The sequence below is a fragment of the Heteronotia binoei genome, chromosome 1 (genome assembly GCF_032191835.1).
Source record: "Heteronotia binoei isolate CCM8104 ecotype False Entrance Well chromosome 1, APGP_CSIRO_Hbin_v1, whole genome shotgun sequence".
NCBI lineage: Eukaryota > Metazoa > Chordata > Lepidosauria > Squamata > Gekkonidae > Heteronotia > Heteronotia binoei.
The window spans coordinates 136,819,963-136,835,305 of NC_083223.1; the positions used below are offsets into that span (position 1 = coordinate 136,819,963).

At 47.2% G+C, this 15,343-nt stretch overlaps 1 protein-coding gene across 4 annotated transcripts in view; it reads right to left on the reverse strand.

The window, feature by feature from the left end:
* TFB1M (transcription factor B1, mitochondrial) overlaps window positions 1-15,343 on the reverse strand; it is a 62,788-nt gene that overhangs the window by 686 nt on the left and 46,759 nt on the right. For all 4 annotated transcript variants that reach the window (XM_060241170.1, XM_060241178.1, XM_060241185.1 and 1 more), the window contains exon 7: window positions 1,034-1,161. In XM_060241170.1, the coding sequence (XP_060097153.1) occupies window positions 1,034-1,161 (128 nt within the window). The remainder of the gene's footprint in view (window positions 1-1,033; window positions 1,162-15,343) is intronic.

The following is a 15,343-nucleotide window of genomic DNA, read 5'->3' on the forward strand; positions in this document are numbered from 1 at the left end:
ACAAGAACTGTACAAATTACCATTTAACTTCATTATTATGATTTTTAATTTCTCAAACCCAGAACCACTAGTGGCAGCTAATCTCTGCAAAGTGACTATATTGTAATATGTGTTTCACTGTATGTTGTACAGTCATCCCACTTCAGTGATTTCAAAGGGAAAACATTAAAACTTCTCACCAACTTCTTCAAGTAAAAAAATCTGACCTAACTTCATATTGTAACACCTAAATAATGTGCATAAGTGAGTTGAGGGTGACTTAATATGAAAGAAAAAACTGCTTATTGGTCTTGGCAACTATCAGTTCTCTTCTTGTACCTATCCCAGGCCTACATAAGAGAAGCCATGTTGGATCAGGCCAACGGCCCATCCAGTCCAACGCTCTGTGTCACACAGTGGCAAAAAAATTTATATATACACACACACTGTGGCTAATAGCCACTGATGGACCTGTTCTCCATATTTTTATCTAAACCCCTCTTGAAGGTGGCTATACTTGTGGCTGCCACCACCTCCTGTGGCAGTGAATTCCACATGTTAATCACCTTTTGGGTGAAGAAGTACATGCCACTAGCGTAAGAATAGCAGCCACTGTATAAAAAAATACAAAGAGGCTGGTCTTAAGATGTCAGAGTTATATGTTCCACCTACAGGACGTAGTTCTAACTCTCTGGAGTTTGAGCTTGTGTTTTTTTAGCTGCATTTTTACATCTTTTCTCCCCTACTGGGTTCCAATTTGGCTTATCACATCATTCTGCTCTCCCCTACCTTCTCCATACAACAACAATACCATAAGGCAAGTTAGCTTGAGAAAGCGTGATAGTCCCAAGGTAACTAGTAAACTTCCAGAGCAGGGATCTGACTCTGGTTGCCCTAGAACTAGTGAAACACTTTAACTATTTGGCTTCATGCCTAAGCCATGGTGGCATCCTTCACTGTCATCAAATAAACATGCATGTGTGAGTACACTTTAAGTAGCAGTAGCATCAACATTAATGTTACAAATAGATATTATTTGTGAAAGAATTCTGACCGTATTCCATGATGACAATATTTTCTTCTGAACTGAAAAACACTTCGAACAACTTTCTCCACCAGCTTAAAGGGCTGTTGTATCTTTGGTTGCACCAACGGTGTAAAATGAATGATAGTCACATCCACCTGTGAACAGGAAAAAAAATATGTCTCAACACATTTCAGTTAATGAGAACCTGCATTCAAAGAACAGTAAAAACGAAAATAATGTTAGCCCACAGAAAATGTCCAATTCTCCAGTCCTGATCTTCGTGGTCTCTGTGCTTCACACTCATGGGGATAGAGCGCCTGCACCAATCCCCGAATCGGTACCTAAAAAGCCCAGGATTTTTTCGCGCTCGGCACCAACGGGCATGCGCAGGCATCCCAGTGCGCATGCTCGCCAGCGCAGGATCCCGCCAGTTCCTTTCTGACCGCTCCGCTGAGAGGATCTCTTTTCGTGTTTCCGGTCAGTACAGTAATCATAGGATTGCCTTTTCTTGTTGTATATAGCCCGTTTGTTATTTTCTTAGTGTAGTTAGTTAGTTGTTAGATAGATAGTGTTTAAAAAAAAAACCTGTTGGACTTTGCCCTTCGGGGTCCAATTTTCCCCCCGTTTTTCCCCTCAGAGTTTTCCTGTGTGGGTTTTTCCTTGGTGTCTATGGAAAGGCGTTGGTTTTTTTAAGAGGTGCCGTTCCTGTGGAAAGAAGATTGCCCCTCCTGACAGCCATTCCCTCTGTCTCCTGTGTTTGGGCGAGGGACATCATGTTGACTCTTACGTACACTATCTGAGTTTTTCCAAACAAATTCGTAAGAATCGAGCGGCGAGGCTCTCAGCCGCATTGGTTGAGTCGGCACTTCATCCTCAAAAGATTGCATCGGGCCCGTCGGTACCGATGGGAGAGGCCGCGGCCCCGATGGTCACATTGGCCGATACATCACCGATCAGGACCAAGATGCCGGTCAAGCGCGGGCGTTCCACTAAACGACCATCTGAAGTGTCAGTGGACACTCCAGCTGAGAAGTGTCGGGATGATTTGGGGACCTGATCATCCGCGCCGAAGAAGGTGAAATCCAAGGAGAAGCGGAAGAAGAGATCATCCCGCACTACTGCCCCTTCTCACGACGCTTCGGCATCGATGTCGACCGCTCCACCGAGGAAGATCTTGGCGTCCCCACGTCGTAGCCTTTCGGTGTCGAGAGGCAGTGCTTCGCAGCAGCTGGAGCAAGAGATTGACCTTACTCAGAATTCCCACTCTTCAGGGTTGAGGCATCGGAGTGAGAGTGACTCTGTCTCGGAGGTGTCGGTACCAATGGAACCGGCGGCACCACTGGATCAGGCAAGGGGTCGGAGAGAGCTGGAACCAACTACCATAGCTTGTTGCTTCCCACCACTTCCACCGTGGGAGCAGCGCCAGTGGCCTCCCTACGCCTATCCATACCCGTCGTACCAATGGTACCCCCCTCGTGAGTTTGCTGATTGGGACCAGCTATCCGAGGCATCCCATATGTTGAGGCTTTCTCAGCACTCTAGGCGGCGTCCCTCGGCATCAATGTCCGTTCCACCCAGAAGACGTGGCGTGGTGGTGGAGGAAGTCCAACTTAGATTGTTGGTCTCAATCCGGTCACCTGTAAGAGAGTCAACGCCGGTGCTCTTGGAACATTCCTTGAGGAGAGAGTGTTCATTGTCAAACTCCGAGGTCGGCACCGAAGGGCTTTGGAACCTTCGCCAGTGGCTCATACTGCTGAGAATCTTCCCATCTCACCATTGGAGGATCTAAAGCCGTATGGGGACCTGGTGAAGAGGATGGCACTCTCCCTCTCTCTACCGGTGACACAACCGCATTTGACATCATGCAGCAGGATAAGTCTACAGCGGTTGCCTTGGGCGAAGCCTGCTTCTACACCTGTGTCATCAAGAAGATTGGACCGCATGTACCGCATCCAAGAGGCTGGTGCTGAATTCTTTTTCACACACCCGAAGCCCAATTCGGTGGTCATATCCTCCTCGTCAAAGGCCCACAAGACTCACTCCTCCCCACCAGATAAGGAGGGAAAGCAGCTGGACAATGTCGGGAGGAAATTTTATTCGGCTGGAGCGCTGGGAGTATGCTGCGTGCATGGCTAGATACCAATACTCAGTATGGGAACAACTTGCCCTCCTCCTGTCTTCCCTGAGTGAGGAGAAGAGGTCTGCTGTAAAAAAGATGCAGAAGGAAGGCTTTGCTGTAGCCAAGCAAAACTGGCTGCAGCAAAGCATATGGTGGACGTCTCAGCGAAAACCATCACGTCTGCTATCTGCCTCCGCCGCCACTCCTGGCTCACGTCAACAGCCCTCCAGCGACACCAGGGCCTTCGTTGAAGATCTGCCCTTCGAGGGTGAAGGCCTCTTCAGCCCGACCACTGACAATGCTCTCCAGGAAATAGATAAAAGCATAAAGACCTCCAGGAACCTGGGTGTCCCGGCGTCTTCCAGAGCTACTAAACCAAAACAGTGGCACAAGCCCTGGGCCAAGAAACAATATCAAAAGTTTTCTCCGGAACAGCAATGGAGACCTTGCTCTGCTAAACCTGAGAGTAGGTCCCCATACAGGGGGAACAACAGAAACCGATACGCACTGGCAAGTCTAAGGGTGCTCGCCTCCAAAAGCAGGGCCTTTGACTTTCTAGTAGCACGCGTCACCGTCCCCACTTCTTCTATCTGCCTCCGCCCATTCCTGCCGGCCTGGGAGTCCATCTCTACGGACAGGTGGGCACTTTCCATCATTGCGGAAGGCTACAAAATAGACTTTGTTCAGATTCCAAACCAATCTGTGGTAATCACCACACCCCCTTCCCCACCTCTACTGGCAGAGGTGAGCAACCTCCTACAGAAACAAGCCATAGAACGGGTTCCGGTGGAGGCTAGAACGGGAGGCTTCTACTCTCGTTATTTCCTGGTTCCCAAACGGGATGGGGGGTCTGAGACCAATCATGGACCTTCAGAATCTGAACAAGTTTATTCTATACCAGAAGTTCAGAATGTCCACTCTGCAAACAATTCTTCCCCTCATCAACCAAGGGGACTGGATGGCAACGCTGGACCTCAAGGATGCCTACTTCCACATTAGCATTCATCCTGCGCGTTCAGACGTTTCCTTCGGTTTGCAGTAGGTTCTCAACACTTCCAGTTCAAGGCTCTTCCGTTCGGCCTGCCCACCGCACCTCGGGTGTATACAAAGATGATGAGTGTTGTGGCTGCTCACCTCCGGCTTCAAGGGATAGTCTTTCCATACATCGACAATTGGCTCCTTGTGGCGGAATCAAAGGAGAGTTTGTCAGATCATATTGCCATCACTCTTCGTCTTCTTCACACCTTGGGGCTGCAGGTCAACCTGGAGAAATCACATCTTACTCCATCACGGACAGTGCAGTTCATAGGGGCTTTGCTGGATTCGAACCTTCATCGCGCTTTTCTGCTTCAGCAGAGAGCGATGGACATTATCAATCTTGTCAAACTCTTGCAGAGTCGAAAGTGGGGCACGGCGCAACAGCTGCAGCGGATGCTGAGGCTGATGGCGGCGACTACAAGTGTGCTGCTCTTTGCGAAGCTGAGGATGAGAGGCCTACAGCTTTGGTTTCTTCGTCGGTTTCGACCACTAATAGACTCATCTCTGAAAAGGTTTGTAATTCCACCTGTGACATTTCAAACACTGCGGTGGTGAAAATCAAAGGACAATATCTGTCAGGGAGCTCCCTTCCACCTACTGCAACGTCAGTGACGGTCACAACAGATGCGTCTTTGTGGGGTTGGGGGGCTCACATGGACTCTCTGTGTGTGGGGGGCCTTTGGCCTTCTCAATTGACTCACTGTCATATAAATTATCTGGAACTGCTGGCGGTTCACTTTGCTCTTCGGTCCTTCCATCCCATGGTGGTGGGGAAGGTTGTTGCTCTGCTAACAGACAATACTACTGCCCTGTGTTACATCAACAGGCAGGGAGGAACAGTATCTCGAAGGCTCTGTGCCCTGGCACTGGAACTGTGGTCAGAGTGCCTGGCGTACAACATCTATGTGAAGGCTGCGCACCTCCCAGGAGTGCTCAATCTACAAGCAGACTCACTCAGCAGGGGTGCAGCTTCCCCGCACGAGTGGTGCTTCCTTCAACCCGTGTTTCAGCTCTGGGGGTACTCTCAGGTGGATGTGTTTGCCACAGCCAGAAACAGGAAGTGTCCTCCGTTTTGCTCCAGGGGAGGCTTGGATCCAGAGTCGTTGGGAGACGGTCTGCTGTTCCCGTGGGAAAGTCGATTCCTTTATCTGTTCCCACCCCTGCCACTACTGACAAGGATGGTCAACAAGATCTCAAGAGAGAGACCATGCTGCATCCTGGTGACTCCGTGGTGGCCTCAGCAGAACTGGTTCCCGATCTTGCTCCAACTGCTCCAATTTCCAGCGGAACCAGAACTTCTGTCAGCTCAGGACGGTCATGTATACCATCACAATGTGCCCCACCTGAAGCTGACAGCGTGGTTCATCGACCCTGTGAGTTATCCAGCAGAGTCCAACACGTTTTCCTGAATAGCAGGAAGCTGTCTACCCGCTCTTCCTATGATAGGAAGTGGCGGAAGTTTCTTCAGTTTTTAGTTGATCCGACAGTTTCACCCCAGAGGGTGGGACTGCCGGTTATTTTTGAGTTTTTGTTATCTCTGGTGGATGCTGGCCTTGTTTTTTCCTCCATTAAAGTTTATCTGGCAGCAATATCTGCGTTCCATGAACCAGTGGAGGGGCATTTGGTTTTTGTGCACCCTCATTCTAAGAGATTTTTGAAGGGTTTGCTTAGGCTTCATCCTCCATCAAGATCACCCCCACAGTTGTGGGATTTGACTCTAGTGTTGGACAGGCTGACTCGGCGTCCTTTTAGCCAATGGCCACATGCTTGTTACAGCTTCTATCTTGGAAGACTGCTTTTTTGGTAGCCATCACATCAGCACGCCGTGCAGGGGAGCTCACGGCTATGCGTTGTGACTACCCATATCTAGTTTTTCAGAAGTCTGGAGTGTCTTTAGCTCCTGATATTTCTTTTCTCCCCAAGGTGGTTTCTCAGTTTCACCTTAACTTAGAATTTTGGTTGCCCACGTTTTATCCTACACCTTCCTTGGATGAGGAACGTAGGCTGCATGCTCTAGATGTTAAGTGTGCCTTATTGTTTTATTTGAGTTGCTCCAAGAGTTTTCGTAAGGACCAGCATCTTTTTGTTTCTTATACTGCTCCTAAGTTAGGTTCCAGAATCTCGTCTCAGCGGCTTTCAAAGTGGCTCACTGAGACTATTAAACTGTTATTGGTTGGCAAAGAAGCCGTTACCTGGGCCTATTCGTGGACACTCTACAAGAGTGATGGTGACGTCGGTGGCATTCCTGAAAGGTGTTTCCCTGACGGACGTTTGTAAGGCTGCCACCTGGTCCTCTCCGCATGCCTTTATGAAGCACTACACGCTGGATGTGCATGCTCAGCAGAGGACTCATCTGGGAGCTGCGGTGCTGCAAGCTGTTTCTTTTGGTTGACCGTCTTCCTGCCTCCAGGTATGTCTTGCTTGCTAATCTCCCATGAGTGTGAAGCACAGAGACCACGAAGAAGATAGACAGGTTGCTTACCTGTAACTGTAGATCTTCGAGTGGTCATCTGTGCATTCACACTACCCGCCCTCCTTCCCCACTGCTGACAGTCTCCCTCCAGTAGGGCTTCCAGTGGTCAGGAAGGAACTGGCAGGATCCTCATGCTGGTGCCGGCGAGCATGCGCACTGGGACGCCTGCGCATGCCCGTTGGTGCCAAGCATGAAAAAATCCTGGGCTTTTTAGGTACCGATTCGGGGATCGGCACAGGCGCTCTATCTCCATGAGTGTGAATGCACAGATGACCACTTGAAGACCTACAGTTACAGGTAAGCAACCTGTCTTTCTGCAGCCATAAGGCTGCTTCAGCTTACCACTCAGCATCCTAGTGCTTATCCTTTTCCCTACAGCAGTCACTTGGCTTCTCTGTTCCTTTTCCTCCATATCACTCAGTTAGTTAAAGCCAGGAGCTGACACATTGTCAAAAAGAGTTTTTAAATGGACAGCCACTGTATAGCTGTAATCATAGAGGCAAAGTGACAAAGGCTTCCAAAGATCCAGGCCCACCAGAAACCATTTAGCAAGCTTTTGGGTGCTTCAGTTCCCAGCAGGAATACCTCTGTGACGGAACCGGCCCGATTCTGCCTTCAGGCCCGGTCCCGTCAACTCCCTATTGAGTCGCCAACTCCTGGAGGGAGCTATTTCTCCTCCTGCCCCTTGGGCTCGCTGCCACCACCTGCTCAGTCTAGGGGTTCAGATTGAGAGGAACAGAACTCCCAATCCCCCTCCTTAGCTACGATGCCAGGCCTCAAGGTCCTCTGCCACCCTGTACTTGGGTTTCACAGAGACCTCAGCACTTCTTTGGGGCACCCCTGGAGGATTGGCACCTTATCCAACTGCATGCCTTCCCCCTTCCCCGGGGCCCCCTTTATAAAGCAGCGTGGTCTAAAGCGGTTTGGGGATCTATGTGGTACAGAGATTGACTACCAGCATTCAAAACAGAAAAAAAAAAATTATTTACAAGAGAAAAAGGGAAAGAAAAACAAAACAAAAACAGCTGCCTATAAAAAGTTAGCACAGCACAGCACCCGCACAGCAAACAGCATGATAAAGGAAAGGTGTTATAAACGCATCCTACTGTCCCTGGTCTAAACTTGCCCCACCTTGGGGATGACTTACTTGGTCTGACTGCCTGGGGGCCTCACAGGCAGGAGCCCCCATGCCCACCACATGCTCCCTCGAGCGCCAATTGCAAACTGCCTTCTCTTCCTGCTAACTCCAATCCCAAGAACAAAAGAACTTCCTGCCTCTCTAGGAGACTTTCCCCCTAGCGTTGTTGGTTTGGCTCTGTAAGGGAGGGGGGGTTTGGAGGGAGGCTGCTTAGGAGTTTCATGTTTTCCCTCCCAATGAAGCACCAACATTGACTAAAATGGCGTTTCTCCACAACCTCCATCTTCTACTGAACAGCAGCAGCCTCTCTACTTAGCTGTGATGCAAAGGGCTGACGTGTAAGTGCAAACAGCAGCCACAGTATGTCCTCAAGTGCCCCGGTATAAGCCTTGGGTCACTTCTGAGGTAGGGAAAAGACACAGTGACTTCCATGTTTTCAGATCATAGATCCCTGCCTGCAGTCCAGCCAAAGCCTCTCTCCATAAAGACCTTTGCATCTTAATTTAACAGCAGACATTAAAAGGCTTACATCCTAAAAAGCAGGATTCTCCTTACCCTGTCCAGTTAGGCCAAGGGGGAAAGCCTGAAAAAGCTACATAACTATCAGTCTTCAGAGGAGTCAAAATGGGACTTACTTGACCACTTCAGCATAGTCAAAGGCAGAGAACACAGCACTCAAAGGAGACGTACATCCCAGAGAGGAGCAAACTCTTATCTGGGAGAACCAGGTTTGATTCCTCACTCCTCCGCTTGCAACTGCTGGAACAGCCTTGAGACAGCTATAGCTCTCACAGAGTTGTTCTTGAAAGGGCAGCTTCTGTGAGAGCTCTCTCAGCTCCACCTACCTCACAGAATGTCTGTTGTAGGGGAGGAAGGTAAAGGAGACGGTAAACTGCTCTGATGAGATTCAGTGATGGGTGAGGTATAAATCCAATGTCATCCTGTACTACTCCAAAGTTGGACAGTAAGTCTCACTCTGTCCAGCACACTGGACTCATCTGGTTCATGCACCGAATCAGGGAGGGTATGATGGTTAGAATCAATCTCCTTTGTATTCTGGTGTCTGACAGAAACACAGCAATGGCCAATCAGTGTCCTTAGAATCTTGGAGGGGGGAAGGTTGAACCTGGGTCTCCCAAACTGGGTCCCCAATATTCTTGCTACATTAATCTTGCTCTCAAGTGACTGATTTACATTACACCTAAGCTCAGTTCATTCTCAGTCAACTCATTTAGGTGTACTTCCAGGGTCATGAATCAGCCTAAAGCAATTCTGTGGAGGAGTGATTCATGATTCACCTTTCTAAGCACATTTCCATCAAAAAGGTGGAACAAAAAGGGATTAAAAATAAATGTACAGGTGAGCAGGGAATATACAACATCTGCTGAATTATACAAAAAGCACCAATGGTTATAGGTTAATAGAACTATATTTTACTGTTCTTAAAAACAGTTTGTTTACTTGAATAATATTTATTTGGAAAGCTTCTCACATTCTTAAAAAATGTTCCCCTTGGTAAGCCTCCAAAAACCCTATTCTAAAAACGCATTATACCCCATTAGTAAGTCTTTGCCAAGGCTGCCCCCTTCCTCCCCCAGTTCTCTAGAGCAGCTCTGTTTTGCAGTCACACTGGAAAGCTAGGAAAGTAGGAGACAGCCCCGTCCTTTTCAGGAGGCTGTTCCAGAGGTTGCTGGGCATACTTTAGACAAGGTGGCTACTGCCAGTAGACCTTGCTGGGAAGACCAAAGCTACTGCATGTGAACATGCACATAAAGGCAGTCCTTCAAATGGAATCAACAGAGGATACAGCCAGGGCCAGCTCACCCACTAGGCAAACTAGGCAGTTGCCTAGGGCACTGGGAGGATGGGGTTGCCAAATTGAGCTCCCCCCCTCCCGGTGCCCCAGGCAAGCTACTAGTTTGCTTGCCTCCGCCATGCACGCCGCCCCTTTCCCTGCCACACTTCATTCCACATGCCCCCTCCATGCCGCACCAAGGTGTGGCACCCACCCGCCCCCCTCCTCCCTTCCCTTTCTGGCATCACCCGCCAGCCCATGCGATCACAGTGTGCTGTGCGGGGGCCCTGCGGCACTCCATCCCACCCCCCGTGTCACGCCGAGGCTTCTAAAGATAAGATACATGCTGCATCAGGGCTGGCAAGCCGCAGCGCGATTGCATGGGCAGTGATGGAAGGGAAGGGGAGGGAGGAGGGGGCGGGTGGGCACTTCGGATCAGTATGGCATGGGGATGGAGCAAGGCACTGCATTGCTGCACCGCAGGGGGGTGCCTGCCTAGGGCACCACGCACCCACTGGGCAGCTCTTGATACAGCATAAAACCTGCCATTTCACATGAGTTTTCAGCAAGCTGTAGTTATCTCTAGAGCTTTGCCAGTTTTATTTTCCTGCCATCTGGCTACAGCTGAGGACTAGCTCTTAGTTTAAAATGCTGTGGTTAGAATCTTACTGTACACTGCATCAAGTCATGAACCAAGGAACTATGGGAATGTGAAATACTTCACTAAATTTCAACAGCCCTGGTTTCATAATCAGTGGGAAGGGTAACCCTCAAAAGGACAGTCTCTTTCCCATCATTGAGTCCAAAGTTTAATTATGCTACAAGAAATTATTCTGAATTCTTATAAAAATAAAAACTAATATCTGAATTTATCCTGGCTTTCATTATAATTTCACAATTCAGAGCTAAAATCGCAAACAAAACCAAAAAAGACTTAGGAATGCCTAATTCTTTGGATGTTATCCATATTTCTGAACAAAAGGAAAACTTTAAGAGTTATCTTAGAAAGGACTACTTTTTCATATATTGTGGTTTCTTTCTTTTTTGGACAGGTCTCTGATCATATTAAACTTGACTTGGCTTATATTGTGGTTAACTTTGGAAATGTTTATTTTTATTTTTTTACCCAATGCTCCCTTCCTCCAAGAAGCTCACAGTAATGTACATGCTTTCCTCAATGTATCCTGTACAACAACCCTGTGAGATAGATCAGTGTGAGAGAAAGTGACAGACCTTAAGTCAACAGGAAAGCTTAATGACCAAGTGAAATTTGAACCAAAGTGTCCCTGGGCCTAGTCTAACCCTGCAGAGCCATTCCCCACACTGAATTTCTTGAAATGCTTTGTGGAGGAGCCATATGACAACAGGGTCCTGAAAGGAAAACAGTTTCAGGCACAAGGCATGCAGAAGCATGGCAAATCCCATTCCACTGAAAAGAAGAATTAAACCTTGTAACAAAAATGTCCAATGAATTATTAGATGTAACTTGGCATTTAAGGTGAGATAACAAAGAACTGTGATCTCAAGGTTATGTTTGGACATTTTCTGCTTGTGGAAATATGAAGCGCTTCACACTGCTTGCTCCATTATAGGCTTGAGTACCTAGAATTCTAGGAAAGCTGCTTTGTTACTATGGCAATGGATTCAGGAAAATGCTGTTCACTTGCAACAGGATGCTTTAAAATTATAGACATTATGTGCTATTTCTGGGCTGTGCATATTAGGATTACAAAGTCTAATAGGATACACATAAACATACTTGATAACATTACTAGCCTCTCCGCTTTATTTTGCAAATATTTTAATAGAGCAAAATTGATTTCCAAGAAAACAAAGCAAAAGATCACTTTCTTTGGGGGAAAGACCCAGCACATGTCTCTATCCAACCACTTTTGGTGCCTTTCCCCCCTCAAATTGGGTGTGGGGGGGTCCTATATAGTGCAGCACACAATTCTGCAAAGTAAGCGAGCAGACAATTAGGAAAAAACAGAGACACAGTGAATACAAGAGTAGCCCACAAAGGCTCAAAACAAGTCATCTTCAATAAAGTCTGGGTGGGCCAGGAAAAATCCCCCCTCCACCCTGCCTGGTTCCACACCAGACAACCAACAGGGCACCAACTGGTCAAGTAGATAGGCAAGCAAGCCTTAACAAGCACTGAGCCTAGGACTATGCATCACTGGCTGGATGACCCTCCCCCCACATACATACACCCCACCCAGACAAACAGCTATGGCTACAGAAACTCAACAGGGCTAAAGACTCCAGAAGATGAACAAAGGGATAAACAAGGTTAAAATATATTGCCTTGTTTTAAATCTTCTGGGATTCAAGCCTGCTGTATAAAAGTCAAGGGCTGATCATTTAGGGTACAGAACATCAGGTTCATGGACTGTTGCTCAATAATACTTGACATATATAAAATCACATAATTTCAATCTTAAACCAACTGCACTGGCTATCCATTTGCTTCTGTTTACCTATCTTCAGAAACATTTTCTTGTATCTGTTTTCCCCCTTATCCCGAGAGCTGCCCAACATTTGTCCAAGTAAACACTGCAAGAACAGAGAGATTTTTTTTTCTGGTGCTGCACCCAGAGTGTGGAATGTCCTCCCCAAGGACAGTTACAGTCTACTTCCTAGCAAATAAACTATCTTTAATTTTAAAAGCCTCTTACAAGTGGTAGGGTGAAAACTGTTAAATGGCTGGCTTCTAAGGTGTCTGCTAATATTTTAAATTTAAATATTTAAAGCCCTGACCTGGATAGCCCCAATCTCGTAAGCTAAGTAGGGACAGCCCTGACTAGCATTTGGATGGGACACTTCCAAGGAATACCATGGTTGTGACATGGAACTCAGGAACTGGCCTTATATTGAATCAGATAGTCCATCAAAGATCTTTAGTCCATTCTACTCAGAATGGCAGTGGCTCTCCAGTGTCTCAGGCTAAGATCTTTCACTTCACCTACTACCAATCCTTTAACTGGAGATGCCGAGGATTGAACCTTGGAAATTTTGTATGCCAAGCATGTGCTCTACCATTGAGCCATAGCTACACTGAGACAGACAATGTCAAACCACCTCTGAAATCTCTTGTTTTGAAAACCCTATGGGGTCACCATAAGTCAACTGTGACTTGACATTTTTTTTAAAAAAATCTGACAATTGCCATTGGTTTCTTTGCACAAACGGCATGACTCCTTAATTGAACTAGACCTATAAGAAAGCATGCACACAAAGACACACACTCTGCTGAGTCCTTCCAAATGGTAATTGACCTTTATTAACTGCTTGACATTCCATACTAGTCCAAAGTTCATCACATCAAAAGCACTGCACATCCACAGGTTCCATGTTGCTGTCAGTCTGGATTAAAATTTTCTCAATGGAACTATTCTGTGTCAACAGCATATACATGAGTTTATTTACTTTTTCACCGTTCCTATATCAACCACAGTGCTGACAATTACATTGTAAAAAGTTGATCATTAATTCGAGTATATTTACAGATCCACTTCTCGGGAAAATGTATCACTTAACTAGTCATATTGTTTAAATTGCTAATTGATTGGGTAGATAAAGGAGGGATGGAGATTAAATTGATTAATTAGTAAAAGTAGAGGTATTAAAATGTTATTAATTTTACTAATTGATGCGGTAGGAGGGGGGAGGGAGGGTTAAATTGTCTTTAAATTAATTGGCAAAATTGGAAGTTAATTCCAAACCTTTAATCATTTTAGTTGCCCTTTTCTGGACTTTTTCCTATGCTATAATATCCTTTTTGAGGTACGGTGACCAGAATTGCACACAGTACCTTTAATCATTCTAGTTGCTCTTTTCTGGACTTTTTCCAATGCTATAATATCCTTTTTGAGGTGCGGTGACCATAATTGCACACAGTATTCCAAATGAGACCGCACCATCGATTTATATTGGGGCATTATGATACTTGCTGATTTGTTTTCAATTCCCTTCCTAATAATTCCCAGCATGGCGTAGGCCTTTTTTATTGCAATTGCACACCGTCTTGACATTTTCAGTGAGTTATCTACCACAACCCCAAGATCTCTCTCTTGGTCAGTCTCTGCCAGTTCACACCCCATCAACTTGTATTTGTAGCTGGGATTTTTGGCCTCAATGTGCATTACTTTGCACTTGGCCACCATGAACCTCATTTGCTCAGCCTCAACAGATCCCTTTGTAGTGCCTCACAATCCTCTCTGGATATTATATATTAGAGATAAAGTGATATAGAGCGCTGGATTGAGTGGAAGGGTGGGGAAGGATAAGTTACAATTATAGACATCATATTCTGTTGGTGATCTGAGGCTCAGCGAAGATCATCAGTGAGAGATGTCTGGTCAAGGGATTCCAGTGCTCCTGGGGAGGGGAAAGTACAGTGGTGGGAACAGACAGAGTTGGAACGGAAGGAAACTGAGACATAGAAGGGCTCACTCCCCTTCCAGCCTGTGTCCCATCCAGAGGATAGCAGGTATGGGGGCCAAATGGAAACACTCACCTCTGTCCCTGGTGCTGTGCAATGCCAGGTCCATAAATAATAAGACCTCAGTCTTGCAGGGTTATTTTATCCAGGCAGGACATGGACCTGGCTTGCGTGACGGAGACTTGGGTGTGGGACAGGGAGACAGTAGCTCTCTCCCAAGTAGCTCCACCTGGGTTCTTCGTCCTCCACCAGGCACAGACTAGCAGACGGGGGGTGGGGGAGGATGGCTTTTTTCATACGGGAGGATTGCTCCTTCCGGGTGCTCCCACCTCCGAAGATCATGGGCATGGATTGTGCTGGCCTGATGTGGGATGCTGAGGAGAGTTTGGCAATCAAGCTGGTGTACCATCCACCTAACACACCGGCCAGTGCCTTACCATTCCTGATGGAGCCTGTAGCAGGCTGGGCACTGGAGCACCCTTGACTCATTGTCCTGGATGACTTCAATGTCACTCGAGCGGCAGACCTAGTGTCTTCCATGGCAGCACTGGGACTCCCAATATATAACAACACCCACACATCAGCCTGGTCACATGTTAGACCTGAGCTTTGCGACGGGGGTTACAGTGGATCAGATTTCTGCTGATGCAGTGCCATGGTCTGACCACTATGCCCTGAAGGCCCGTGTGGATGCTTCACCTCTACTCCATTTAGGCGGTGAGCAAGTTCTTGCTCGCCCACGAAGCCAGACGGACCCTATGCAGCTTCAAATGGCTTTGTGGGATCCCTGGCCCTCTGGTGACTCGTTGGATGAGCTTGCAGAGATCTGGAATAACCAGCTCTCTGCAGCCATCGACGAGATCACTCCTCGATGTCCTCTTCATCCTTGTTCACAATCCACACTGTGGTACACCCCGGTGCTGTGATCGATGAAACGGTGATTAAGACCACTAGAGAGGCAGTGGCAATGTACTCGGGATAAAGCTACGAGAACATCTTATAGGACATTTATGTAGACCTATGAGATGGCAGCCCAGGCCATGAAAAAGGCTTATTTTACGTCCCAGATTGCATTTGCGACCTTGCGCCCAGCCCAATTATTTAGTATAATTCGGTCATTAACAACTTTACCACAAGGTAAACCAAATGTTAGAGAATTGGAAATTGGCTGTGAGGCTTTTGCAAGTTTCTTTGCAGATAAGGTCTCGTCGCTCCACCATGACCTCCCCGCCACAATTGATACAGTGAAAGAACTCGAGGCACCAAGCACGTCTTCTGGTCCATTTCTGGATTCCTTCACCCCACTCAGCCTGGAGGAGGTTGACAGGAT